The sequence below is a fragment of the Neurospora crassa genome, linkage group I (genome assembly GCF_000182925.2).
Source record: "Neurospora crassa OR74A linkage group I, whole genome shotgun sequence".
Classification (NCBI taxonomy): Eukaryota; Fungi; Ascomycota; class Sordariomycetes; order Sordariales; family Sordariaceae; genus Neurospora; species Neurospora crassa.
In genome coordinates, this window is record NC_026501.1 from 8,548,477 (window position 1) to 8,574,272 (window position 25,796).

At 53.3% G+C, this 25,796-nt stretch overlaps 9 protein-coding genes across 9 annotated transcripts; 5 read left to right on the forward strand and 4 right to left on the reverse strand.

The window, feature by feature from the left end:
* The first annotated feature begins 487 nt into the window (after positions 1 to 487).
* NCU02968 (hypothetical protein) lies at positions 488 to 4,026 on the forward strand. The gene is made up of 3 exons (XM_960262.2): positions 488 to 1,142; positions 1,218 to 2,683; positions 2,740 to 4,026. Exons 1-3 carry the CDS (start codon positions 956 to 958, stop codon positions 3,787 to 3,789), a joined length of 2,703 nt encoding a protein of 900 aa, XP_965355.1. The 5' UTR covers positions 488 to 955; the 3' UTR covers positions 3,790 to 4,026.
* NCU02967 (ankyrin repeat domain-containing protein) lies at positions 3,822 to 5,202 on the reverse strand. The gene is made up of 4 exons (XM_960261.2): positions 5,009 to 5,202; positions 4,883 to 4,908; positions 4,694 to 4,822; positions 3,822 to 4,615 (listed from the first exon to the last, which is right to left on the reverse strand). The coding sequence occupies exons 1-4, from the start codon at positions 5,055 to 5,057 to the stop codon at positions 4,106 to 4,108; spliced, it is 714 nt and encodes a 237-aa protein (XP_965354.1). The 5' UTR covers positions 5,058 to 5,202; the 3' UTR covers positions 3,822 to 4,105.
* Positions 5,203 to 5,385: 183 nt separating this feature from the next.
* NCU02966 (pre-mRNA splicing factor prp46) lies at positions 5,386 to 7,452 on the forward strand. Its single transcript, XM_960260.3, has 2 exons — positions 5,386 to 6,998; positions 7,060 to 7,452. The coding sequence occupies exons 1-2, from the start codon at positions 5,570 to 5,572 to the stop codon at positions 7,143 to 7,145; spliced, it is 1,515 nt and encodes a 504-aa protein (XP_965353.3). The 5' UTR covers positions 5,386 to 5,569; the 3' UTR covers positions 7,146 to 7,452.
* Positions 7,260 to 9,889, reverse strand: NCU02965 (origin recognition complex subunit 1). The gene is made up of 2 exons (XM_960259.3): positions 9,305 to 9,889; positions 7,260 to 9,241 (listed from the first exon to the last, which is right to left on the reverse strand). The coding sequence occupies exons 1-2, from the start codon at positions 9,716 to 9,718 to the stop codon at positions 7,355 to 7,357; spliced, it is 2,301 nt and encodes a 766-aa protein (XP_965352.2). The 5' UTR covers positions 9,719 to 9,889; the 3' UTR covers positions 7,260 to 7,354.
* Positions 9,890 to 12,440: 2,551 nt separating this feature from the next.
* Positions 12,441 to 14,090, forward strand: NCU02964 (hypothetical protein; the record flags this gene model as incomplete). Its single annotated transcript, XM_960258.2, has 4 exons — positions 12,441 to 12,524; positions 12,654 to 13,225; positions 13,308 to 13,538; positions 13,679 to 14,090. The coding sequence occupies 4 exons, from the start codon at positions 12,441 to 12,443 to the stop codon at positions 14,088 to 14,090; spliced, it is 1,299 nt and encodes a 432-aa protein (XP_965351.2).
* NCU02963 (c-myc binding protein) lies at positions 13,430 to 15,839 on the reverse strand. Its single transcript, XM_960257.3, has 5 exons — positions 15,666 to 15,839; positions 15,252 to 15,413; positions 14,668 to 14,777; positions 14,497 to 14,614; positions 13,430 to 14,417 (listed from the first exon to the last, which is right to left on the reverse strand). Exons 1-5 carry the CDS (start codon positions 15,685 to 15,687, stop codon positions 14,362 to 14,364), a joined length of 468 nt encoding a protein of 155 aa, XP_965350.1. The 5' UTR covers positions 15,688 to 15,839; the 3' UTR covers positions 13,430 to 14,361.
* A 167-nt stretch (positions 15,840 to 16,006) lies between these two features.
* On the forward strand, positions 16,007 to 18,974 carry NCU02962 (hypothetical protein). Its single transcript, XM_960256.2, has 3 exons — positions 16,007 to 16,932; positions 16,998 to 17,187; positions 17,244 to 18,974. Exons 1-3 carry the CDS (start codon positions 16,327 to 16,329, stop codon positions 18,149 to 18,151), a joined length of 1,704 nt encoding a protein of 567 aa, XP_965349.2. The 5' UTR covers positions 16,007 to 16,326; the 3' UTR covers positions 18,152 to 18,974.
* An 861-nt stretch (positions 18,975 to 19,835) lies between these two features.
* On the forward strand, positions 19,836 to 22,671 carry NCU02961 (exonuclease). The gene has a single exon (XM_960255.2). The coding sequence runs from the start codon at positions 20,038 to 20,040 to the stop codon at positions 22,186 to 22,188; it is 2,151 nt and encodes a 716-aa protein (XP_965348.1). The 5' UTR covers positions 19,836 to 20,037; the 3' UTR covers positions 22,189 to 22,671.
* pex5 (peroxin 5) lies at positions 22,640 to 25,642 on the reverse strand. The gene is made up of 2 exons (XM_960254.3): positions 24,931 to 25,642; positions 22,640 to 24,857 (listed from the first exon to the last, which is right to left on the reverse strand). Exons 1-2 carry the CDS (start codon positions 25,099 to 25,101, stop codon positions 23,115 to 23,117), a joined length of 1,914 nt encoding a protein of 637 aa, XP_965347.3. The 5' UTR covers positions 25,102 to 25,642; the 3' UTR covers positions 22,640 to 23,114.
* Positions 25,643 to 25,796: the final 154 nt, after the last annotated feature.

The following is a 25,796-nucleotide window of genomic DNA, read 5'->3' on the forward strand; positions in this document are numbered from 1 at the left end:
ACTAGAACTAGAGGTACGTAAGCGTAGATGCTGGACGATAAATATGACACTAGACGCCTCGACTCGTATGTGACGGATATATATATACCTCTATGCAGCATCTTCGACGATGGTTGAGAGAACAACCGGCACAAACTCTCAGAGTCCTGAGCGACCCGAAGTGATCAATGATATGGCAAAACAAAAACAAAGACATGAGCAGAAAAGACACCGGCAGCATGGTTCCTGTCACATGTGCCTGGCTCGAGCCTAGAAAAGGCGGAACCTGGAACTAAAAGCGGGACCACAAGCCCCCGGCAACGGCCCCGCTCGGCCCGGATCCGAGCGGATGGCTCGTGCATGCACAGCCGAACTTGTACCGCCCGTGTACAGCGAGCAGCTGAGATACAGCATGCCACAGTGGCTTTAGTGGGGGTGGCACCTGCTACCTTAGGTAGGTAGAGGTGCCGTAATGGTAGCCCCAGGAATCGAACTGCACCCGGGCCATCAGCTGGAGACAGACTGTCTGTCCACTTCCACTTGTCACCCTTCCATGATCCCCGGCCGTCTCTACTAGCATATACCTCGGGCCACGAGCCGAAAGTGAATGTTTGTTGACACTGACAGAGCCAGGTCGATGAAGAAGAGGTAACCAGGGGCGACTACCTTGAAGAAAGCCGAGGCGCATTGGGGATGTCAAGAACTCGGCGCATCCTCCGAAGCAGGCAACAATACCCTCGAGATTCTGACGAAGCGGCCCTCGACGGACCTTTGCGGATACACAGGCCATCGAGCCTAGCACGACGACAAACGTGTCGAGGGATTCCGGCATCAGTCCTTCACCAATCTAACAATTCCTGACGACGGCCACTGCAACGACGGATCCATGTGACAGCTGGTTAACCACCCGTACCTGACCAACTCCAAACACGATCCCCGGCCTTGACCTGCCATCATTGGATGGCCACACCACCACATGGCAGCACCCGCTAAACAAGCCTCGTCAAGATGGGGCTCCTTCTTATCCCAGGCCGTCGCCGGAGTCGAGGCCAAACTAGACACCATTCTCGCCGATGACTATGATGATGCCGCCCAGCAGAACAAGGAGTCCAAACCAGCAGCCACTCCCCCGCCGGCACCATCACCGGCAAAGGCCAGCCCGAGTAGGATGCTTCCATTCGAACCCAATCTTGTACATCCGTCCAGGACATATGGCTGACAGTCTTTACTACTTACAGCGCCATCGAGAACAGCCTCGACACGTACCAATGATCGTCTACAAGAGCGGTTGGCCAGGGCCGTGGCCGCCAAGGCTGCCGGCAAGAACCTCGATCGAACGTCATCCTCGACACAAGCGAGCCCACGCCAGAGCATGGATGCGCCAAGTCGTGCCTCGACCGATAGCATCGAAAGACCAAATTTCGCAGATAAAGCCAGTCCGAATGCCGTTTCTTCGCCGCGCGCATCCGCAGACACGCCCAGAAAATCGCAGGATACAACACAGGAACCGCCAGTGGCACCACTGGACTCAGCGGACGACATCAAGGAGGTGGAAGCACAGTCAGTTTCTGAGAAAGCGGATAGTGCGAGGCCTTCGACGGATCAGCCAAGTCCAGAGAACACTGAGGATGAAGCCCCGACAACTGAAAGTAAATTGGAAGCACCCGCGGAGATACTCGCCAAGACCGAACCCAAGAAGAGCGTTGAGGTCACTGAGAAGGCACGTCCAGATGGTCAGGAAATGAAATCGGACGATACGCGACCGCAAAATCAGGACGAAATCTACGCCTACGTAGAGCGAATTGATGCTTTGGAGGCCAAGCTCCAGTACCTTGCAAGGGAGGCATCCGCAGCGGCGCGCAAGGAGGCTTTGTCTGCACCCGCTGGCAGTGCCGAAAAGAAGCTTGCGGAGAAGGATCAACAAATAGCCCAGCTGATGGAAGAAGGAAAGAATCTTGCTAGTAACGAACAAAAGCTGCGGACGATCTTGAAGAACTTGCGAAAGAAACAAGCCGAAGATGAAAAGGACATGGGGAACCTTAAAGCGGCCAAGGAAAAGGCCGACAGGGAAATAGAGAACTTGCGCAAGCGTGCTCGACACGCAGACGAACTCGAAAAGAGCCAGAACGAGCTCCAAAAACGGTTGGACCAGTCACAACGGGAGCTAAACTACTTACGACCGGAAGTCAAGTCCAAGGATACTATCATCGCTGAACTACGATCACAAATCCAAAAGGCTACTGAACAGGCGGATGTCATGTCAGCAAAGGCCAACGACAAGGCAAGAGAACAGGATCAGCGGCGGATAGCAGAATTGGAAGAATCCGTGGAAGCTCTCAAGATCGAGAAGAATCTGATGGCCGACCGCGCCAAGGCGCAAGCTGATGAACTCCGAAAAGAGGCTGAAAAAGCAAGCGAAAAGGCAAAGGCTTTGGAGTTAGAGCTAAAGGCCGAAGTCCATATGATGGAAAGTAAGCTGGAAGCTATGCGGACCCGCGCTGAAGAAGCTTCCTCGGGCGTGACGGGAGACTCCCAAGCCAAGTTGCTTAGACAGGTGGAAACCCTGCAAAGTCAATACTCGATTGCAAGCGAAAACTGGCAAGGGATCGAAACCACCTTGCGGTCGAGAATAGTTAACCTTGAGAAGGAGCGTGATGAAGCATTGCAGCGGGAGTCTGACATGCGAAGAAAGGCTCGTGAAGCTGTAAGCACATTCCGAAGTCATATGCCTTTGCAAATCAGAACACTGATAATCTCTAGGCCCTCCGAGCGAGACGCAATGAGGAAGAGCTGGAAGAAGCCAAGACCAAGCTTCCTAACCAGGAAGACGTTGAGTCCTACCGCTCACAACTCGACTCTCTCAAGAAGCGCGCGGAAGAAGCCGAAGCCGCCCTAGCAGAGGCGCGAGCCGATTTTGAGAAGCAGAAGCAGGCATGGGAGGCTGAAAAGGAACTAATCAAAGAGGAAAGGGAAAGGGATCTCCAATCACAAGGAAACCGGCCACGATCCTGGTTAGAGGGTCTCCCCGGCGGCCCATTCCTGAAGAACGAGGGTAGCGGGCCTGGATCACCCCAACTATCAACAGCGCAAAGGACCTACAGCACTGATTTCCTAGGCATCCAAGGCCTTTCCAACAAGGTCCGCAAGGCATCAGCCCCATCAAGTAACGGTGATGCCGCAACGGGAGCAAACATAAGCCGTAGACCCTCCGGCCAACCCGGCCTGATCCGCACATCAGTTGCCTCTGGCAGCACCCAAGCAGGAAGCAACTCCCTCTTCAGTCCCACTACAGAATCCATGCCTCCAGTCACACCCTCATCCGCGATTCACCAGACATCAGACGCAGGTGGCGCACCCGAGATCCAGCACCCACGCGCTGGGCTCCATCGTTCCGACACGGGCTTCGACAGCGTCGACTCGTCCTCCTCTCCACACAACGTATTGCAGGACATGGTCTCCGTATCCACCATCGCCGCCGGGCCCTCGGTCCAGCTCGTGGAGCGCATGAGTGCCAAGATCCGCCAGCTTGAGAGCGAGAAGGTGACGGTGCGCGAAGAGCTGGCACGCATCTCCAAGCAGCGGGACGAGGCACGGGCGGAGATTGTGGCGCTCATGGGCGAGGTGGAGAATCAGAAGAAGGCGGCTGAGAGGGTGGCTGAGCTGGAGAGGCAGGTGGCGGAGGTGAATGAGCGATATGAGACGACGCTGGAGCTGTTGGGCGAGAAGAGCGAGGAGGTGGATGAGTTGAAGGCGGATGTGCAGGATTTGAAGGACATGTATAGGGATTTGGTGGAGAGGACTATGAAATGAGGTCGTGAGTGGTGAGTGAGAGGGGACGGACTGGGTAGTGATTCTTGCATACATAATAAACTATTCAAGATGGCTGGTAATGAAAATGAGTTGTCGTGTGGGTATGAAGGGAAGGGGACTCTAATGGACATGTGACTAAGGATGGCTTTCACTAATATTTTGGATATTGATGTCCATAAACCTTGGTTTAGCCCATAGCATCACTATCTCGTATTCATCGCCCTTTTTTCCGGAGCAAATTAAGTCAACGCTCGTTCTCCTCATCGTGTCATCTTCGCCACACGTACCCCCAACCTGCACCTGCAAACGGGGTAACCTAAAGCTCAATCCCCTCCTTCTCGGCCTCTTTCTCAATAAACCTCCTCACATCCTTATCCGGCGCCAAGTCCAATGCCAAATATCCATCCATATCTTTCTTGTCCGTCTCCGCCCCGGCCTTCAACAACGCAACAGCCGCATGCCCATGTCCCTCGGCCACCGCATGATGCAGCGGCGTATACCCCGCGTTGTCGCTGGCATTAATCGGCGACTTGTGCTGCAACAAAAGATTGATCATCGGCACGGACCCAATAGCCGCGGCGCGGTGCAAGGGGTATTGCCCCCGTTTGTCCTTGACCCGGACCGAGGCAGGCTTGGGTTTCATGTCTGGAGACAAAAGCTTACGCGCGAGGTCAATGTTGTTTTTGGAAGCAATGAAGTGTAGGGCGGTTTGCGATTGGTGGTTGGTTTGGTTGATGTCGGCGCCGCGGGAAAGGAGGAGGTCGATTATGGCGTCGGAGTCTTTGACCGAGGCGGAGATCATGAAGGGGGTCCAGCCCATGTCGTCCTGGTTGTGTGGTGTAAGTTGTAAGTGCTGAGTGAACAGAGGGAAGGGAAAGGAGAAAAAAAAAGTGAGAGTTCCTACCTCAACATCGGGATCAAAACCCTTTTGGTTCACGAGTAGCTCAACGACTTCCTTGCGGTTGTAGGAACAGGCCCAGTGGATGGGGAGACGGCCATCGTCGTCCTTGCGTTGAGCGAGCTTGGGGTTGGCCTGGTTGTGTGTTTAGTCATTTTGCAAGTATACGTATTTTTGAAACGACATCTCACTCACATTGAGGAGAGACTCGACGATGGACGCTGAGATTGTGAAAATGTCAGTATTCAGTCATTTCGTGGATGGTTTAACGAGTGTCCTCAACTGCTCAGCTTGAAGGGTTCTGGAGCTTTCTATGCTCACCTTTACCATCCCTAGCGGCAGCGTGAATTGCAAACTTGTCTTCTGCCATATTGATCAAGCAGATGGATTACTCAGTAAGAGAGGCCTCAAAGTCAATCAGAAAGTCGATTGAATTGAGTTCCAAGGATTTGTTTGATATGGTGATGATGCTGTTGCATGAGTTGAACGTCATGTAAGTGATGCCTTCCCCCGGGAGCTTCCATGAGGTGTGTGAAGTCCGAAAGAGGCACACAGTGTGAGCTCGACTGTGTTTGCCAAGACGCTAAATGTGCTAAAAGATGTGGCCCAAGCTCCCCCAAGCCAGGACGTCAGCAAAAATTCCCAGCCGCGTCCAGGCCGCGCCGGTGGCGCTCGTCGGTGCTCAGCACACTGTATCACTTTCATCACGCACTGCATCCAGTCTTCAACTTCAACTTTGACATCAAGTCAACAACCACGGCTCGAATTCGGATTTCATCACAACAACCGACTCAAAACCCCCTCCGGCTATATTGAAGAATAATTCGCACAAAGAACCCAAACGACGAAACGACCCTACCTATCCGACATCCGACCCTTAAGATGGCGGCCGAGGTTGCCAACAGCGCCGCCAATGGCTCTGGCCCTGACACCAACCCGCTCTCGACCATGATCCGCGAGAACGCTAGAAAAACGAAACTCATCTACGCCGCCACAGCCACAACTACAGATGCCTCTGGCACTTCCGGGAGAAAGCGTCTAAAACTCGACCCTGGGCTTGCGTCAGAAGATCCCGACATCACCAAGACCGGCCTATCTCTCCGTCTCCACGCCGAGTACAGCGACGTCCAGACCCTCCCCGAAGCCATTGCCTCCAAGTTGCCAGCCGGCGGACCACGCAAAAAGAAGGCCAAGCCAGCCATCGAAGAGGCTCCCTCAAAATCCGAAGAACACGCCCGCAAACTCATCGAGGGTATCCCACCGAGCAAGTCCGCCGCCGCCAACTCGAATGCTCTGGTCCTGTCGCGCAGCAAGCCCGGCGGCGCTGGCGCGTCGTCAACCAGACCAAATGCGCAACGAAACGAGCCCCAAACAAACAGCCTGGCGCGGCGATCCGACGTGCTGGTACAGCCCAGGCCAGATTGGCACCCACCTTGGAAGCTTCTCAAGGTGCTTTCGGGCCATCTGGGGTGGGTGCGTGCCTTGGCAGTAGAACCGGACAACAAGTGGTTTGCCTCGGGCGCAGGCGACCGCACTATCAAGATTTGGGATTTGGCGTCAGGAGCGCTGAAGTTGACTCTTACCGGACACATCTCGACGGTTCGCGGATTGGCCGTGTCACCGAGACACCCATACCTGTTCTCGTGCGGTGAGGATAAGATGGTCAAGTGCTGGGATTTGGAGACGAACAAGGTTATCCGACATTACCACGGCCATCTCAGCGGTGTTTATACCCTTGCGCTGCATCCTACACTGGATGTTTTGGTAACAGGCGGTCGCGACGGTGTCGCGCGTGTGTGGGATATGCGGACAAGAAGCAACATTCACGTCCTCTCTGGACACACAGGCACAGTAGCGGATCTTGTCTGTCAGGAGGCCGACCCTCAGGTCATCACAGCCAGCTTGGACTCGACCGTTCGCATGTGGGATCTGGCAGCCGGCAAGACGATGGGCGTCTTGACACATCACAAGAAGGGTGTGCGAGCGTTGACGACGCATCCAACCGAGTTTACGTTCGCAACGGGTAGCACAGGCAGCATCAAGCAGTGGAAGTGTCCCGAGGGTGCTTTTATGCAGAATTTTGAGGGACACAATGCCATCATCAACACGCTATCCGTGAACGACCAAAACGTCATGTTCTCTGGTGGCGACAATGGTTCCATGAGCTTCTGGGATTGGAAGTCGGGCCATCGCTTCCAGGCTCTTGATACGATTGCTCAGCCTGGTTCACTTGATGCGGAGTCGGGTATCATGAGCTCGACCTTTGACAAGTCTGGCGCCCGCTTGATTTGCGGTGAAGCGGACAAGACCAGTGAGTTTACCCTGCCATGACAATCAGTTCTTGAGGATATTGTTACTAACCCCATGTCTAGTTAAAATATGGGGTGAAGACCTTAGCGCGACACCAGAGTCGCATCCCCTCGAGTGGAAGCCAACATTGGCTAAGCGTAAATTTTAAGCATCGTGAATGGCGAGAACGGAGAATGTCATACCTCTTCCTTTGCATGCAGGTTAAAGACGAGCAGGCGAAAAAGGGATATAATGGATAGACGACAAACCTGGGATAGCGTGTTAATCAACCAAATGGACTTTGACATTCAATGTTCATGAGCATCAAACCAACGAAATCTTGTCTATATTCTTACTGTTGGGTATCATTACTATCGTTCAAAGAAGCACACCTAGCGTCTTGATCTCCGGATCATCACGGAAAGCCAACCTAACTTCCTCATCTCCAACAGCCAGCCGAATCTTGCTCGGTCGCTCAGCCTTGTGAGCCTCCAAGTTGATGACACCCGCTCCTGTTAGGTCGACCGCTGCGATGGCGAGTCCGCCTGGCCGCATCTGCCTGACATCGGGTTTGGATCTAGGCCCACCCATGATACCATCTCCATAGTCTGCCGCGCTCACTCCAGCCGTGGCCATTAAGGCATTCAATGGCCGACTATCGCCTCCGGTCGCCAGCTTAATCATCCGTTGCATCTCCTCCAGCACATCTCCGAACGTGCTCTCCGCTAACCCTGTCCGCTGAGTACGCAACAGCAGCGCCGTAAGCAACAACCTTGACGCAAAGGGGAGGCCCCTCAGGTACTGCTGCAGCGGATTACTCGTAGCCTCGTTAATGGCCCTCCGCACCGTCTCAATCGTGACTCGACCGGCCGACCCCTTCTTCTTACTGACCACTTTATCTTCAACACCCTTCTTTTTGCTTGGCGTTGGCGGTTCAGCCTCAGCAACAACCTTCGCGTCCGCCTCCGCCAACTCCACCGCCCGTCGACAAATATCCAGCGCCCGTCTCGCATCACCACTCACAGCCGCCACCTTGCGAGCCGCAAACTGCACCGCGTCCGCATCCACAATATCCCCCGGCACGCCCTCCAACCGGCTTTGCACGATCCGCATCAGCTGCTCATGATTATACCCGGGAAACGTAATCCGCGTCAGCCCCAACCGACTGCTGATCTTGTTACTTAGCGTGCGCTCGGGCAAGTCCATCGTGTTGGCCACGGCCAGCACAATCAGCCGACTGTGTCTCAGCCCGGGCCAGTTGAAGAAGTTGTACATGACCCCTTGGTTCTTGGTCACCAGCTGGTCCAGCTCGTCCATCAGCACCACGCACGGCACGCGGCGCGGGGACGGGTGGCTGAATTCGCGCTCGAGCAGGTCCAACGCTTGTGAGGGGCTGACGCGCTGGCCCTTGAGGGCTTCCCAGAGTAAAGAGTAGGATTGGTGCGGGTCGGTAATCTTCATGCCGTTGATTTCGACAAAGATGAAGTCATCCAGCTCGTCGGCGCGCACGGCGGCGTCCAGGTGCGAGACGACTTCGCGCACCGTGGCGGTTTTGCCCGTGCCCGGCGTGCCGGAGATGTAGATACAGGTGCCGCTTCCGTCAGTGATGGCCGCTTCGAGGTGCGAGTACACGAGCGAGAACTCGGCTTCGCGGCAGGGGAGGGAGGTCGGGACCGAGGCAACGTGCAGTTGGGTGCGGGCGAGTTGGTAGGGGGAGTTGTGGATGTGCATGGGGGAGAGCACGCGGGTGGCCAAGGGGGTAAATTCGAGATGCCTCTTTATCATGATCTTGCGGTGGGAGGTGGGCGTTACGGCGGCGCTGAGAGCGGCTTTGGTGCCTTTGCGTCGGCTGGTTGGGGTGGCGGCATTGCTGCGGACTTTGAGTTTTCGAGGGGTGCGAGGGACTTTAGCGGCGGGTTCGGCGCCAGCGCCGTCGTCGGAGGCGTATTCTCGTTCGGGAGATTCGGCTTTGGGTTGTCGTTTCCTCCGTGTGGCTTTGGTGCGCTTGAGGACGAAGTCGAGGAGGGATTCGAGATCTTCCTTGCCCTTGTAGATATCTTCCCATTTGAATTCGTCGGTGTAGGTACACGTTCGTGTGTTGCAGCCTCGACGGCAGATGAAGACCTTGCCAAACTCTTTGGATTTTCGTGGGACTTTGCCGGTTGGGTACTGTTTCATGAAGGCTTCTTGGGACATGACTATGGCCTTGCCATTGATAGTGGTCAGGGCATTGAAGTCGAAGCTCGGTGTTATATAGAGCTCGTTCTGCACTTCGAAGTTAGCAAAATCAAACCAGGGACTGTTGAGATGAAGACTATGATGACATACCTCAACAAAATCCGTTCTCTTCTTCGGACCATTCCGAATCTCCTTCTCCGAAGAAAACCACATGAACTTGGCCGACTTTTCGCCATCATCCACCAAAAACTCCGAGACAATGCCAACCCAGGCTTCGTTAGAGCCTTCAGCTTTGAGAAGCAGAGTGTCTCCCACGTAGCAGTCAAAGTCCCCCATTTGTGCACCGATAATCTTGCGCTCTGGCTGTGTTGTTCGTTTCCGTTTTCTCGATCCCGGTCCGCTTGCTGGTATAACCTCGTTTTCTCCTTCGTCCTCTTCCCTGTCATAAATCCATTCCCACGGCAAATCATCTGTCCCAAGCTCATCATCCGAATCCTCTCTGGTTACGCCTGGGAGACGAAAGTCTTGCGCTCGAGACGAACGCCGTCCGGGGGTGGCAGGCATGGCGGCCAGCTGTTGAAGAGGCCAGTCGTAGAAATTGATTATCGATTTGGCCGGTCGGTCAGTCGGAAATCACAACAAACAGTTCATCAACGTAGCTTGGCAATTCCGGTACTGACTACTGCCTCGCTGAGATAAAAAGAGTTCGTTCGAAGTTGAAGAAGGGCCCGGAATGGATGGATGACAGGCAGAGCAGGCAAGACGCGTCTTGGAAGCTTTAGCGCGTCCAGGGCACTTAACATCCCTGCAGGATCCGCTAACTCCCGCTTGAGCCCCACGGCTCTGTTGACGGAGCCAAGAACGAGCCCCTGAAAGCGGCTGCCTTTTAGGGCTACCAATCAGATCAGGTCCTTCTATCACCGTCAACAACGACGACGTCGATGAGCGTCCACGTCCATCTTTGCCCAAGAGACAGCCCAGCTATATTCTTCTTTGATCTTTTCTTCGAACTCAGCATGGTACTGTATTGATTGAGCTTCTTTTTGGTCTCGGACTACCGGCTACAACTCGCTATACTTCTTCACGGTTCCGATTTTGCGATTTTAGGACAAGATGCAAACAACATCAAGAGAACGGAACACGGGCAGCCATCGTTGTAACGGAGAATAACGCCGATAACTGCTCGAGAAACCCGATAGAGCGATGTTTAGGAACAGAGTGTTGGTATGCAGTCGGAAGCAACAAAACTGAGTGATTCTAAGTTTCTGCCTGTTCTCATCTCATCTGCGAAAAGTATTTTCCAAGCCAAGGCAAGAGATTAGTTCTCAGTTTTCCGTTCGATGGCAACCTATGCAAGAGATTTTTGAACCTTGAGCCGTCAAGAAATGAACATTAGTTCTCTTGGATCCTCAGCTCTGTGTCTACTTTGGTTTTTCGACTGTCATATCTTTTCGTCCTATATCGATCAGCAGCGATGCTCTTTAGTTTCCGCTATCACTTTCAACCCATCTGATCTTCATCCGGAACGTCACCAACAATACAGTTTATGTGAGAGCTAGGTCAGGCAGGCGGACTGTTGTGGAAAAAAAACGTTTGAAAATCATCACTCGTTTTTGGAGACCCCCATACTGCGGTTCGTTATAGTCATATTCTACTTCACATATCATCGAAGGAACAGTAAGCGTAGTGAAGCGGCGGGATCTGCTAGATTCGTGGCTTGCTTGTGGCACTCATGTGTGCATGAGACTGAAGTCCCATTCAGATTCTTCTCAAAACACTGTTATCATATTGGTTGTCCAAGTTTAGACATGAAAGCATTGGTCGAGTTTCTTTTCTTGAGTAGGTGTATCTCGACACTTCATGATCTAGATGGTCAATACGAAAGGCTTGAAGACCTCATTGAGCTTGTTTCAGCAGAGACATCCATAGCAATCATCCACTTCTGTCTCAATATTCTTACTGCAGTGCAAAGAGACAACACCGGGCGGAGGACACTGGACTGTTACGGTTCTCAAGACAAGACACTTCATGACACTTGTTTCACAGCTCACAAGTTGTTTGGTTTGTCTTCCGCTCGGGACAAAAAGGCGGACACTCTGCTTTTATATAGAGTATTTCCATCTCAACTTATCTGTAGCAGTAGTCGATCTTGTCAGCAAAGAAATATTTAATATGAATAAATGCGTAGCTCCTTGAACCAAATCTGGTTTCCGAATATGCATTCGTTAGTATCATCTACAGGTACAGCAAGATCACATCACTCCAATGGTACCTGAATCTACCGGGGAGCAACCCTTTGCAGTCTCACAAAGGACGAAGAACTTATCGCCAACTATCGACAACCTCGTTGTTCCTGCCACTTAGTTCGAATGCCCTTACAGGTACGTGCTTTCCTTCAAAAGCCCACCCCAAGTGACGCATTGATGCCACTGCCGTCCTTGTTTGATGGCTCTTCCCCTTTCCAACGACAATGACGTGTTCAGCTCGGCTTGATCTCCGGCCTGGTGAATGGTCTTGCTCTTTTCCTCCCAGTCATCAGCTCATGCGTTGGTCCAGACTTGTTAAGTTTGTTACCGCGATCGAACTATTTACCACTTGCTGTCCAAATTCCTTCGAGACTGGCTGAGGTTCAGTTGGGCAAGGACAAAGATCACTCGGGCATTTCCGAACAGTGTCTTGGGTTTGCTGCACCTTGCCCATCCAACCAGGAATATTACTACCACAATAAACAAGTCGCAAGAAGACAACCGAAGTGTTCAACTTATCCGGTTGTGAGTAGTCCATGGGCAAGAGCAACCCATGTTCATATAGTTAGGTCTTCAATCTCGTGCCTACTCCCTCTTCGGGTGAGCAACGTCATTTGGCTCCTTCCCTGATTGCCAAGGCACTCACCCCGAAGCCCAAAGCAACCAGCCGGCAACTTGCAATTACCCCCAGCGGCCTACTCGGTTTGAGCATGCGCGTTCGTGTCGAGTATCGTTTGCTTGGGTCGGACACGAGATCAAATTCGCGACCTGCGTTCTTATAAGACCATCTCACCCTCCTCCTCCTCTCCATCTTCTTCTTCTTCTGTTCATCCTCATCAATCTTCAGTGTCTCCTCCACCATCACCACCACCACCACCACCACTACCATTACCACCTGGTCTTCGACATCAACATCGCCGTCGTCGTCGTCGCCGTCTTCCTTACCTCTACATCTTCCTCTTTCTTCCTTCTTTCATCTTTCCCCGTCTTCATAACGTTTCGATCTCAACTTGCAATCACTCCGCGTTTGTCAAGTCACCATGTCATTCGCCACCGGAGCTCGACTGCCCAATTCTCGTTCGGGCGCCTCATCCTCGTCGCAGCGCAGCGGCCAGGCGTCTGAGGTATTGAACATTCAGGCGAGTACCTTTCAGCTTTCCCCTTTCTCTCAAGCAGCGCAGTTCTACGTCTATGTCTATTGAGGAAGAGTGCTTTCACCCCCATTTCACGTATACTGATATTTTCTTCTACAGGTGGACTTGGTGGTCCCAACTCGTGGCTTTCGCATTGTAGACGACCAGGACCGAGAGCTCAAGACAATCTTGGAACAGATCGAACAACAGCACCGTGTCAGGATCTGCCTCAAAGCACAGGAGGATCCCATCCAGATCTCCGCTGCTTCTCCCAAGAACGCCCAGGCGGCCATACGCAGCATCTTGAGGAGCTTGATGCTCCGTGAAGGGCATGCGACAGTCTGGCGAGATTCAGTACTTGTGGCTCCGCCCAGCAGCGACAAGCGTGTCATACGGATACTTCTCCAGGACAGCCCTGAAACCACATGGTTTCGACCAGCCGCGACACTCACCGACTCTACTGAGGTGGCCGATGCTTTGGCTGTCCAAGCTTACAAGAGCGATCTTGCTGCTGCGATGGTCCGCGTGGGTGATGGCTTGCGGTATTGTCCCAATAGGATGCGCATGCAGATCGCTTTCGGCAAACTGTTCTTCAAAGAACGCAAGCGGGGTACTACGAGCTATACGCTCGATGAGTTCTCGAAGTTGGCTCGCAGGGTGAGCAGCAGAGGGACTTCTTACATGGAGATGAGGTAAGTGTATACTCTGGTCTTCCCTTCTGGTTCTCCTTTTTCTGGTCGCTTTCCCAGGCGATTAATGTCTAACACTGCTCAGACTGGGTGGTGAATCAATGCGCGAAAAGATTCAACATGCCTTCTCCCTCGATCCAGACTTTGAAGGCCCCCAAGGCATAGAAAACTTTGTGATTGTGACGACGAAAAATGTCAACCTGGAAGTGAGCGTCGATAAAAATCAAATCTGTGGTTTTACTTTCGGCTCATTGAACGTCTTCCATCGAGAGAAGAGCCACCGTAGTGTCGAACTTGCCACAGCATGCCCTGACAAGTAAGTCGGCATCTTTCTCACTTCCTTGCCAAACTAACACATCCCAGAAATCACGACTGGGTCTTGAAAGTCGAGTCTCCCATCGATGAGACCGGCAATAAGCTCCCACTCGATCAACATACACTGAGCAAGGGCATCAGGATTCGTCACAATGAGAACACCCGTTGTATTGAGCCTCACATTGCGGCGTCCTTCGCACAGAAACACCATATTGAGGCTCTCATTGGCAAGACGACCTGGTCCTATTACCTCAACAAGGACTACATCGTTGAGCTTTCCCTGTACCGGCAGTGGAGCACTATCTCGGGCACCAAGAGCCGACAGCCTCAAGAGCCCGTCGCTGGTGTGAGCGTCAGCATGTATCGACCGGAGTGGGACGACCACATGGCCAATGCTGACGTTTCAGCCGGACCGCGGTCCTGGGAAGCGTTTCCAGAACAGTTCTTCAAGTCATCCATGTCATCCGCTGACCCCACTAGGGATCTTGACCCGCTTGATGCCTTATTGCACTGGGTTGGAAAGGTCCAAACGGTGCTGGAAAGAACTGTATAGACAGACGCGGGCTATCAGCAGTTGTAGATGGAAAGTTGTCGTGGTGAGGTATTAAGAGCTGAAGTAGTGATGTTTGGCTGCTGAGCTCAAGGTCGCGGAACGGTTCTTCGAATACATGGGTGTGTCGTCATAATAATCGTCAATGGCTCAACGCGTATTCAAGGAGATCGAGGACATACACCAAGTAGCTGTGCCCAAGTTGTATTTTTGTCGTTTTTTGTTTGTTTTTTTTTGCTTCGCTTAATCACACAATAACAAGTCAGATTCTCCACTATGCCTGTGCCGATGCAGGTCCAGCTCCTTGTGCCAGCACCTTCTGCCTCAAGACTAGATGTTGATTCTTGTTAGTAACAATGCCATGGCTGAAATGCACGGACAGCTCAAGAAAAAGAGGAGAATGCCGTACCTTCTTCCACCACGCGGAGGTTGTTAGTCTTTCCCTGGACAATGGCTTCCAAGTTCTGAATGTTGGCGCCAAGTTCCTTGACCTTGGCATCGTAGAAATCAGTGGCACTTTTGGTGTCCTGAACGCTTCGAGTTAATAACATGTAGTGCCGTTCGTGGCGGAGAGACGTACCTTTTCGACGTAGAACCCAGTACCAACATCGACGATCACGCGGTCGGGGTTGGAGAGCTTGCCCTTGACGTAGAGGGAGTTGGTGAGGGGCACGAGGATGTCTTTGTTGTCTGTTGAATGGGGTCTTGTTGTCAGCGGTGACCATGACTGGAGGGTAGGCGTTCGGCTGGGCTTGGGTCGGGATGAAGGGAATGGAATTGTAGGATGGGCGTGGTGGAACAGCAGGTGGGAAGAAAGGGTGTTGATCGGATATGAGGATGGGAGATATGAGGCGTGGGGAGGTGGAGGATGGCGACATCACCGCCATGAGATGAGTAGATAAAAGTAAAATGAGGTGTAGACGTTTGTTATGGTTGTAAGTGGGATGAAGAGGACTGGAGAAAAAAAGGGATAGCTCATCGGGTCACATCAGAGAATGAGACAAAAGCTCACGAAGAGGTTGACCGTCAAGTGGAAGCTTGACAAAATCCATCCCCATCCCCCAAACTCCCGGCCCTTCGAATATACTCATAGACGATCCACCCCATCTCATCTACCACATCAAGATGAAAGAAAAATGAAGGAAACAGGTCAACTAAACATACCATCAAAAGAACTGCTTCCTGTCTGCACGATTCGCAAGCACTCTTTGAACTTGGCCTGCGCCGCAGCTAGCTGCGTGTACGAGGCCGTCAGGTGCTCGACCTCCTCGTCTAGCTGCTGCTTGACGGCGGTAAGTTGTTGAGCGCTGAGGCTCTCAATGTTGACTGGGAAGGTCTGTTAGTGACTGCCACACATTGAAACATCAAACGGGGAATGGGGGCGGCATCATGGTGTGGACTAAAGGGGGTGAGATGAGTGCGGGAGGTGACCAGGGGGGGGGATGGGGAAGGTAAGGTGAAGCTTGAGCTCGAAGCTTGATTGAGCTTTAGAGGAGGAGCGAACATGAAGCTCCCTTGAATGAGTGGGAGCTTGCAAGGTTCAAAGGAGCGGGCAGCGGTGAAAGGGGAGATACTTACCTCCTTCTTGCTTGCCAGACATCTTTACGCTTTCTTATTCGTTTGTAATCGAGAGAGGAATGGGCTAGATGTAAGAGTGTCTAATTCACAAAACCGAATGTGATGTTTGAACGAGGTTCAGTTCCAGTTGATCGGGCGGCCACGAGGGCCGGCAGCAACGATAGAGGTAGTGCGTGGAGGTGGTTGCCCCGCTATGAGAGCAGCTCTGTGGGGCAGAATTTTGCGGGCTTCCAGGGGTCGCTTCGTCGCTTTCCCCTGTTCGCTGCAGGCGGGGTACATGCCCGAGATCCTAGGTATGTAGTACCGAGTAAACAGTGACTTGACTTTCTCCTGACAACCATCTTCTCACTTTTCCTCGACAACATAGATAGGTCCATTGAGGAGCCAATCCTCGAACTGACCATCTTGTTCCAAGAGAAATACACGGCGAAGCGGCTTACTGGGTTGAGTATAACGGAAAACTGTACTGGAAACAGCATTTTATCCTTCTCGCTCTCTTCAAACTTTCTCGTCGGTTGCCACTATCAACGGGTGGCACCTCAACTTTTCGCGTTACACATAAGAACGGTCACCCCAGCAACCTCTAACAAACAAACACCCGAATTTCTTCTTCACCTCATCAACAAACCCCAACCCAAACTCGCAGAGAAGCACCACCATCATGGCGCCCTCACTGCCATCTCCCATCCCCAAAACCCGCATCGGCGGCATCCCCGGCGTCGACCGGGGCCGCAGCCTCTTCTCCACGGAGCGCTTCGGCGCCGGCGAAACCATCGCCATCATCGAAAACCCCTTGCTCGCTCTCCCAGACGACGCCAACATGCGGACGACCTGCAACTACTGCCTCTATGTCAGCGGGACGATCGAGTTCGAGGGCGATGTGGAAGCGGGGGCCCGGACGTGCAAGGCGTGCACGGGCTGCAAGGCGGCCGTGTACTGCAACGCCGAGTGCCAGCGGGCGCACTGGAAGCTGGTGCATAAGGCCGAATGCAAGATGTTCAAGCGAATCCAGGAGCGGACGGGCAAGGACTGGTTGCCGACTCCCGTGAGGGCGGTGGCGCAGGTGATGCTGTTGTTGAAGGCTGGGGATGAGGAGACTGTCAAGGCGTTTGGGCCTGGTGGTACGTTGGAGAGTAATGTGGAGGGGTTCAAGACTGATGAGGGCTTGTGGGGTGATTTCGAATTACAGGCTACGGGGGCGGTGGTTTATGCGGGTTTGTTGCAGAGTGATGAGACGTTGAAGCAGGCTATGGAGGTTTTGTGCAAGGTGAGTTTGATGTGGAAGTCTGGGTATCGACGTGTGATGTGAACTGACTAGTGCGGCGACCTTAGATCCAAACGAATGCGTTCAACAGGTTTGATGCCGACACGGGACAGGCGGGCATCTATCTTCACCCTAGTCTTTCTATGGTTAATCACTCTTGTGTTCCGAACGCCTACATCGCTTTCGAGAAGCGCAAGGCCTTTCTCAAGGCGGAGAGGGATCTTGAACCGGGCGACGAGATTCTGATTTCATATATCGGTATGGTAATTCCTTTCGCAAGCGAGGGTTTTCTCGTCTTCTAACTTGCCAGCCAGATCACACTATGCCTCGCCGTGCAAGGCAAGAGAGTCTTCGACTCTATCACTTCCAGTGCAATTGTATTCGTTGCAAAGAGGATTTGAATGCCTACGAAGTTATTCAGGCTTGCGGGGTTTCCCCGGGTGTCAAGTGGCTCAACTCCTCCAGTTTCCAGCCGGATGTCGCCAGCCTGGTTCCTGCTTATATCGAAAGGTCAAAGACAGTACCAAAGTCAAAGATCGAGGAAATACACTGGAAGTGTATGGAGTTGACTTGCATTGTTCAGGGGGATCCTATGGAGAATGCGCGAGCCCAGTGGGAACTTTGCAAACCTCTCAGGGATGCCCAGCTGTGGGCTCTCGATCCCCTTCCTCCCACGATTCTCAGGATAGCTACCATGCTGGGTTCTAACCGTACTACGCTAGCCAAGGCGCTTCCTCTACACTGCTTCATGGCGTTGGAATGCTATCCCTTCAAGTACCCGGCATCATTCACGCCTTTCAGGGTCAAAACACTGATGACAATTGCAAAGCTCCTGTCCGCGGCGGGAGATTTGACCTATAGCGGCGATCTTGCTCGGTACTGCGACCACGAGGGTGTTATTGGGGTTCTGGCAACCGCTGACATAGTTTCTTTGACCGAGGTCATCCTTCGGCTGGTCAGGCAAAACGGCGTTATAGGGGGTGTGGCATCGTGGGACGTCTTATTCGGAACCAAGGAAATGTTGCGCGACATCGGAGATCTGCAGGAGCGCGACGAGAAGGACGCCGCTATGGTCAAGCATTGGGCAAACAATTTGCAAGATCCTGTGAGCAAAGCTTTCTGGGAGAACGTTGTGCTCAAGCCGATCACACAGCTTGCGAGTTTCGCAATTGAGATCATCGAGGCTGAACTGGGAGGCAACAAGAGTCTGGCTCGGAAGTAAGCCCGAAAAGAATCAAAGATATTTCAGTCCTTTCTCCGCACCTAGACTCCCTTTCCTTACTTGGCCGACAGGCTAGTCTGAGGTGTCTAGCTGCATCCCGACTGTACGCCTCCTTGTGCAGCGGCGTCGGGCGAGGCAAGGCGAAGTGTCGATAGCTGGCGTACTTGGCAACTCTCCTGCAATGTCTGTCTCAGGAAGCTCGGCCTCCGACGAGGTCCGTTTGTGACAGTTGGGAGATGTCAGATTCTTGGCAGTTTGCTGGTCACCCTCGAGCCGTTGCACCCTGCTCTTGAGAATATCGAAGTCTATCTGAAGACTTTCGATAGAGCGCATGTTGCTCAACAGGCGTCTCAAGTCTGCATTTTTGGCACGAAGTGTTGCAACTTCATTCCCATCATTGGTGGTAGAAACGCTCTTGTTGGCTTCTGATGCTATGACATCAACTTGAACTAGGAGGTCAGAGACCTGGGACCTAAGCCCCGCCAGTTCTTGTTGCAATTGGCTTCTGACTTTGGTCATTTCGTTGCTCGCTTGTCTGGGAAGCTCGTTCTTCGATAAGGCATTGTTGAAATTCCCGCCCGGGGAGAAGTGCCACTTTCCCCTAGTGTCTCGGCTGAGCTAACTGTGCTGACACTACTAGATGGCTCTGTGTTGTCGAGGACGCGATCGATGTAGATGCTACTTTTCTTGCCTGCGTCGTCGAATGGCACAATTGAGCCTTGGTAGAATAGGACATGATATCTACAAGGTTATGTTAGGCATTGTCTTCGATGTCCCACGCCAATGATCATGTTTGACTTGCCTCTCTAGCACATGATTCCCGGGTGTTTCGACGCATTTCAGCCCAAGAAACGCGGAACAACTGACACAGGCTATGATTTGCAGTCGACTACAGCACATTCGAATAAGTAACAACATCAGACATGGAGTGTATGATTGATACAGACTTACCAGTTTTCCATCAAGGTACCCGGCTCTCCGTAAACTGCGCTTCTCTTGTGGCATACGTCCAGACTGTTCTTTGATTCGATGATAGGAACCACATACATGCCGATTTCATACCACAGGTTGATGAACTTGCCTATAGTGCCCCGGCACTGTTTGCAACGGCAGAGCACCAGCTCCGCCATGCTGAACTATGGATATCGAGGGCAAGGTTAAGCGGCCTGCTGCGAAAGAACTCAGGTGTTCAGGAATGAGAAAGGAAAGATATGGTGATGCCCCGCGTATCGGGAGATCAGAACCGTGGAGCGTGGGCGTCGGAATCAGATCACGCACATTGTTGCTTGAGCTGAAATCGAATTGGAGATGTGCTGGGGATGACTCGGGCAACTCAACTGTGTACACTGAAGGAAATTTTCACATCATGGGAAACGTGGACGCTCATTTTGGTTCTCAACAATGGACAACAAAGGAAGGAGCTATCGTATAAGTCGTTTGATACTGTACTATGTAGAGATGGTCTTGGCAATACAGGGGACCGAAAGCTGTAGGCGCCACCTTCTTGGACGATAAGATGTGGCTTGACTACCTACCACTAGGTATGCCCGATAATGACAGTGAAATCCGCCACACTGGATGCCACAGTGGGGCTCTGCCTGCCTGCAAACACTGCGCCGTGAGTCGCTCCACCCAACCTTGGCGTGCCTGGGGTTTGACAGGCACGAACAAGGGTGTCTTTCTTTTTGGTTTGGTCCGACTTCAGTGACTTCGTGCCAACTTCAGACGTCCACTTCCATCAATGTTCAGTTGTTTTCCCCAGTTTAAAACCTGAACACTTTCGTTTCACTTTCACTCCCTAATTCCTTCTCTTTTGCAATTTCTTCTGAGCCTGCACTTCCGTGCAATTTTCAGGTCACACTCCCCTCAGAGGAAGCGCAGTCATCATGAGCAGAAAAAAGAACAAGAGTAAAGGTCAGCGCGGCGTTGCGGCTGCCTTGGCCACCTTTCAGGGCGACTCTATGGCCATTGATTCCGAAGTCACCAGCCTTCAGAATTCGACTGCTCCGACGGACGGTGAATTGACGTCAACCACAATTTCGGCTGGTCTTAAACGGCCATGTCCCGAAGATGACCATGAAGACGGCGGCGGCTGGCAGACAATCGAAAATGGCCGGCCGGTAAAGAAACTCAAGAAGATTCCTGGCCAGGAATCCAAGCGCTATCCCGGCATTCACTTTTCGACCCAGGCCAGGCTTTTTTCCAAGATCAACGTCTCTTCTTTACGCGACCTGATCCTGTACATCTTTGCCGATGGCCCTGCGCCGCAATGGGTGTCTGTCAAGCATCGCCCCGAGTTCAGAAAGATCGTGGCCATCATGGTACCGGGTCTTGACGAGGCCATGTTCAAGAACGGTCTTGACTTCTCCGCCTACACCGGTCCCACTCTTGATCAAGCGATCTCCGGTGGCGGCGCCCCTGATCCTGATGAGTACTATCCACGCGAGCTCAAGAAGGAGCTGTTGCCCGAAGTCCTGCAGCCCTTCGCCGACATGTTCCCGCATTTGTGGCCTGTAAAAGCTCCAGGTGACGACAAGTATGGCAAGTTGCACTCGCCAATGCCTGCAATGCTTACCGCGCCCCTGCCCAAGAGCAAGGGAACGGGAATCCAGCCCGTATCTGAGCCCCACGGCTGGAAAAATCAGCGAACACGCATTACCGAGTTTTTGGCCACCAACGAGGAGCTGATGGAGCATGGCTTCCCCGTTCATCCAGCTATGCTGAACCCAGGGGAGAAAAAAGACAAGTTCAAGGACCCCGAAGGCTGGGTACACACGAGGGTCGAGAATCTTGAGGATGGAAAGGTCCCCGAAGGCGAAGTGCAACAGGGCAGTGTCACCGCAGGCCGGGAAGTCTATGCCCTCGATTGCGAGATGTGTATGACGGGGGAAGCCGAGTATTCACTTACCAGAATCAGCTTGGTCTCTTGGGACGGCAGTGTTGTTCTTGACGAGCTTGTCAAGCCGGACAAGCCTATCATTGACTATGTGACCCGGTTTTCAGGTATCACCAAAGAGATGATCGATCCTATCAACACGACATTGAAAGATATCCAGGCACGCTTGCTCGACATTCTTGGTCCTCGCTCGATTCTCCTCGGACACTCGCTTGACTCTGATCTTAAGGCCCTCAAGCTCGCTCACCCCTTCATTGTCGACACCTCGCTTCTCTTCCCGCACCCTCGCGGACTTCCCCTCAAACAATCGTTGAAGTACCTCGCACAAAAGTTCCTCAACCGCGAAGTTCAAAAGGGTGGTGGAACCAACGCCGGACACGACAGTATCGAAGACGCCAAAACGTGTCTCGACCTTGTCAAGAGGAAGTGCGAGAAGGGCAAGGCATGGGGTGCCGGAGAGAGCCAGGGCGAGAACCTCTTCAAGCGCCTCGCTCGCGCTGGTACGGCATATCGCTCGACCGCTGGGCCGGAGGCCACGGGCGGTGCTCCTGTCGGCAAGAGCAGCGCAGCTGTTGACTGGGGTGACGTAAGCAGAAGCGCCGGTAACGCCGCCACCGTCACAATTTCCTGCAAATCCGACGCCGAGGTTGAAGCCGGCATCCTCCGCGCGGTCAAGGGTGATCCCGACGGCCTCGAAGTTCCCGGCGGCGGTGTCGACTTTGTGTGGGCACGCATGCGTGAGCTCGAGGCCCTCCGAGGATGGTGGAACCGCAACAAGCTCGTCCCCGAGGACGCTGGCGGCCCGCCGGCTCTCACTGATGGTGATAAAAAGGAGGAAGAGGAAGAGCAGGAGGATGCCGCATCACCCCTTGAGACCTGCCTGAAGACACTCGGCGAGCGGTTGAAGCGCATCTACGACAATCTCCCGCCCTGCACGGCTTTCATCGTCTACACCGGCACTGGTGACCCGCGCGAGATGAGCCGGCTGCAGGCCATGCAGGCCCAGTTCAAGAAGGAGTACAACACGCCTGGCTCTAAGTGGGACCAGCTTAGTGTGCAATGGACGGACAGGGAGGATCAGGCTCTGCGTCGGGCTCTGAAGGTGGCGAGAAGCGGCATTGGCTTCATTGGAGTTAAATAGGCTCTGAGCTCTATGCCCCCGAGTGGACGCTGGAGAAAGAAGAATTAATATCTGTGGGAGGTGGTTTCAGGGTAGCTGTTGGCGTGAACATGGTTATGGATGGCAGCGAAGAGGTTCTTAGATGACATCAAGACAGTATAGACCTTATGGCTTTGCTTGGTGCGTCAACGATGGTTTATAGAATATCGTCAAGATACATACTTCGATGCCGCGGGCTCTACGAACATTTACTTCTCTTTACGAAGTTTACCATAAATTTAGAGAAGGCGACGTCTTGAGTCTTCAGCATCTATTGCCAATATCACCGTTTTGTTAAGGTTCAGTGATACACGCTGTTGACCAAGAGCCTCAGCTTTGCACACCTTCATTGGATCTACTCTTCTATTTCTGGTTGACGGTAGATACTAGCAAGATGGTGATCCCAAACTTGTGGATATCAAAACGAGCAAGGTATGGCAAGGACACGCAATGCAGATTCTTTCAGAAGCCTATGTATCGTATCTATCTATGTATGTGTCTGTGAACACAATCCGCTTTTCTCCGCTCACCATCGTGAAGCAAGAAAGAAACACACGACACCCAGCAAATGCAAAACCAGACTCACCACTAGCCGAAAAGCACCAAGCCCCATCTTCGACTTTTCACTCCCCAACACAAGCTGTTAACAACCCCGACAAGCCAGCTACATTCGCTTTGTACAGTACTTAATATTTGTATATTCACCAAAACTCCCTATAATCATCCGAACATAGTGTACTCGCCTCACTCGACAAGTAACCCTCGTCCAAGTCCTCATCACACCACTGCTGCTCCTCCTTCAAGGCCTTCTCCATTTCGACATCAACATCGTAGTAAACATCCTCCATAGCGTCATACCCAACCATCCACTCCTGAGCCTCTTCTTTCAACTCCAACTCTGACTCACTCTAGAAATCAAACTCACCACGGAAGATCTCGGGATCCACGCCCGTAGTAACCTTCTCCGCCAGATCCCTCCGTCCCATCTGCGTGAACACGCGACGGAGAGTGTCGTAAAGGGTCGTGCTCCTGTTCTGCGTCATCATGTTATCGATACGCGAGTCGCTATCACCCGCATTGCCGCCCAGCAGCTCGCGCGCCTTCTCGCGTCCGCTCTTCTCTACAGACTTGTGCATGTCCAGCGCCGCGAGCAAGTGACCCGCGGCCTCAGCATGGCAGCCAATGTTGATGCACGAGACGCCAAGGTTGTAGCGGGCGCGGACAAAGTTGGGGTGAATGGCGAGGGCCTTTTCGTAGGCGGCGATGGCCTCCTCGGAGCGGCCGCTGTTGGCGAGAGTGGCGCCCAGCCGGTTCCAGAGCAGGTGGATCTGTTCGCGCTGGTTGGAGGTGCCGAGCTCGGTCGAGTGCAGCGCCGACTGGAAGCAGTCGACGGCCTTGTCGTAGTCCTCGGCGCCGTAGAACAGGACGCCTAGGCCGACCTGCACGTCGGGGTCCATGTGATCGCCATCGGGAGCGAGGCGGGCCGCCTCGAGGAAGAGGTTGGTGACGCGCTCGTGCAGCTGGGCGCGGTCGGTGAAGCCCATGTCAGCGGCCGAGGAAAGGTTACTGGGTGAGATGACGCTGGGGTACTTGGTCGACAGCCAGCGCTCGAGCGTGCGGTAGGCGGTGCTGTCGTAGCCCTCGTTGGTGTAGGAGACGGCTAGGCCCATCATAGCAGAGAGGTTGTTGGGGTCGAGCTTCATGGCACGCTCGAGAGCACGGATGGCAGCTTCTTCCTTCTCGTTCTGGGCTTGCGTCTGTCCGAGGTAGACCCACGCCTCGGTGTGGTCGGGGTTCTTCTGGACCGCAGCCTCGAAGGCCAGAGCAGCTAGCGACAGGTTCCCGCCCTCCTTCATGATACGAATACCCTCTTCGAATGGGTTTGGTGTCTCCCTGAAGAGGTTATCTTCCTCGAAGAGGTACTCTTGCACGATAGGGTCCGCGCCGAGCCTGCCGTTCAGCGTCCAATCTTCCTTTTCCAGGTTCTCACTGTCGAACTTGGCAAAGTCGTCCTGGACATCAATCTCGTCCAACTCCTTCATGGCGTCTCTTTCGGCCTGGATACCGCGCCAGATGGATTCGAGATCGCCAGCACCAGTCTCGGAGTGAAGTAGCGCCTCGTCCATCTTGTTGAGCTCGGGCTCCATGGCGCGGGCCTCGTCACCATTGATCTCCAGCTGAGCAAAATGCTCTTCCCACTTGTTCTGGTCGAGCTCAACAACTTTGCCCTTACCCTTGCCCTCGGGCTGTAGTTGTTGCTGGGGAATGTTGTGCATCTGAGGGCCGTGCATGCCGACCATGGGCTGGTACATGGGTCGCTGCATCATGTTGTAGTTCATGTTGCCCATGCCCATCATGCCACCACCCATCATGGGGCGCTGAGCAGGCATCTGGCTGGCGGTGGCCGGCGCCGCGGCGGGGTGCATTTGCTGGAACTTTGAAAACTCATCGGCGCTGAACTGAGTGCCAGGCGGCGCATTGAAGGCGGCTTCCATAGCCGCCTGTGTGTTGTGGAAGTCCTGAGCCCATGCTGGCGAGGCGTTCGGGGCGCGCATGTGGGCGCCTTGGCTCGGGTCGAGGTGAAGCATATGTCCTTGTTCGAGAGGCATATGAGCCATCTCCGGCGTTTGGTTTAGGAATCCGTTCACCATCTGTTCGAGAGGATCGTCATGTCAGCCAAGAGCGCATGCCTTGCCGTCAACAATATCCATGAAGATTCCTTACCTCATCTTGGCCAGGCCCGCGGTTAATACTCCGGAAGCCACCAACCGCAGCATTGGGACCTCTGTTGGCAAGTCTGTCATGTTGGAGGCTCTTGTCGTCTCCAACATGCTTGGTAAACTGACTGAGCGGGTTGCCCGCCGTCGAACACTCGGCTCCACCCATGAAAGACATTTTGAAGATGTTGGATATTAATGCGACAATGGCGATGTTTCGGCGAAAGTTGACAACGAAGCCCAAGACAGAAGACAAGATGGGCGGCTCTTGTACACTATCTGGTAGACGAAGTAGAGCGCTATGCGGTCGACTGTTGGGAAAGCAGCGGCCCGCGCAAGTTGTAGAGGCAGGCTGGAAGTAGCGGTAGCTAGGTAGATTTTTGCGCAGGGCAAAGGAAGGATGACTTTAGTTTGGAAGAGGGAAAGAAAAAAAGAAGTGGAAGTAACAAACAAGCCAGGCACGGGCGTGGTGAGCTCGTGGAGTTGATTAATTAGTGATCAAGCGGCGGTGTCCAGAACTGAAGTTGTCCAGGTGAAAGAAAGAAGTTGACCGACTCTCGCGGGATGTGTGGCAGGTGTGCTGTCTTGTAAGTAACGACGGGAGCCCACGGATGCACGGGCGGGTTGTCTGGGTCCGGCATGTGTGGATGGCAGCAGCGTGGTTAGAAATCGGGCTCTGCATGCATCTGAAGTGAGTTGGAACCTTGGGCGCCAAAAGCTCAGGTCACTCAGGGGCACAAGGGGGGCACCGCCGTGCGCCACCTGAACAGCTGGAAATGCCGAGGCAGCCAGGGCACCTCAGCCAGCCATCATATCCACCTCACCGCGCTCTTGTTAGGTCTTTTTGGGCTGTGGCAGTTGCCGGCCACACCT

Coding starts and splice junctions, on each gene's coding strand:
- NCU02961 (XM_960255.2), top strand. CDS start 20,038: ATGAGCAGAAAAAAGAACAAGAGTAAAGGTCAGCGCGGCGTTGCGGCT.
- NCU02963 (XM_960257.3), bottom strand. CDS start 15,687: ATGTCTGGCAAGCAAGAAGGAG. Junction 14,615..14,667: donor CTGGGTTCTACGTCGAAAAG/GTACGTCTCTCC, acceptor CGAAGCGTTCAG/GACACCAAAAGTGCCACTGA. Junction 14,418..14,496: donor CCTCCGCGTGGTGGAAGAAG/GTACGGCATTCT, acceptor ATCAACATCTAG/TCTTGAGGCAGAAGGTGCTG.
- NCU02962 (XM_960256.2), top strand. CDS start 16,327: ATGGCGCCCTCACTGCCATCTCCCATCCCCAAAACCCGCATCGGCGGC. Junction 16,933..16,997: donor CTATGGAGGTTTTGTGCAAG/GTGAGTTTGATG, acceptor CGGCGACCTTAG/ATCCAAACGAATGCGTTCAA. Junction 17,188..17,243: donor GATTCTGATTTCATATATCG/GTATGGTAATTC, acceptor CTTGCCAGCCAG/ATCACACTATGCCTCGCCGT.
- NCU02968 (XM_960262.2), top strand. CDS start 956: ATGGCAGCACCCGCTAAACAAGCCTCGTCAAGATGGGGCTCCTTCTTA. Junction 1,143..1,217: donor ACCGGCAAAGGCCAGCCCGA/GTAGGATGCTTC, acceptor TACTACTTACAG/CGCCATCGAGAACAGCCTCG. Junction 2,684..2,739: donor GAAGAAAGGCTCGTGAAGCT/GTAAGCACATTC, acceptor GATAATCTCTAG/GCCCTCCGAGCGAGACGCAA.
- NCU02966 (XM_960260.3), top strand. CDS start 5,570: ATGGCGGCCGAGGTTGCCAACAGCGCCGCCAATGGCTCTGGCCCTGAC. Junction 6,999..7,059: donor CGGTGAAGCGGACAAGACCA/GTGAGTTTACCC, acceptor CCCCATGTCTAG/TTAAAATATGGGGTGAAGAC.
- NCU02967 (XM_960261.2), bottom strand. CDS start 5,057: ATGGCAGAAGACAAGTTTGCAATTCACGCTGCCGCTAGGGATGGTAAA. Junction 4,909..5,008: donor TGCCGCTAGGGATGGTAAAG/GTGAGCATAGAA, acceptor TCACAATCTCAG/CGTCCATCGTCGAGTCTCTC. Junction 4,823..4,882: donor TCGTCGAGTCTCTCCTCAAT/GTGAGTGAGATG, acceptor ACACACAACCAG/GCCAACCCCAAGCTCGCTCA.
- pex5 (XM_960254.3), bottom strand. CDS start 25,101: ATGTCTTTCATGGGTGGAGCCGAGTGTTCGACGGCGGGCAACCCGCTC. Junction 24,858..24,930: donor GCGGGCCTGGCCAAGATGAG/GTAAGGAATCTT, acceptor CCTCTCGAACAG/ATGGTGAACGGATTCCTAAA.
- NCU02965 (XM_960259.3), bottom strand. CDS start 9,718: ATGCCTGCCACCCCCGGACGGCGTTCGTCTCGAGCGCAAGACTTTCGT. Junction 9,242..9,304: donor AGAGAACGGATTTTGTTGAG/GTATGTCATCAT, acceptor TTCGAAGTGCAG/AACGAGCTCTATATAACACC.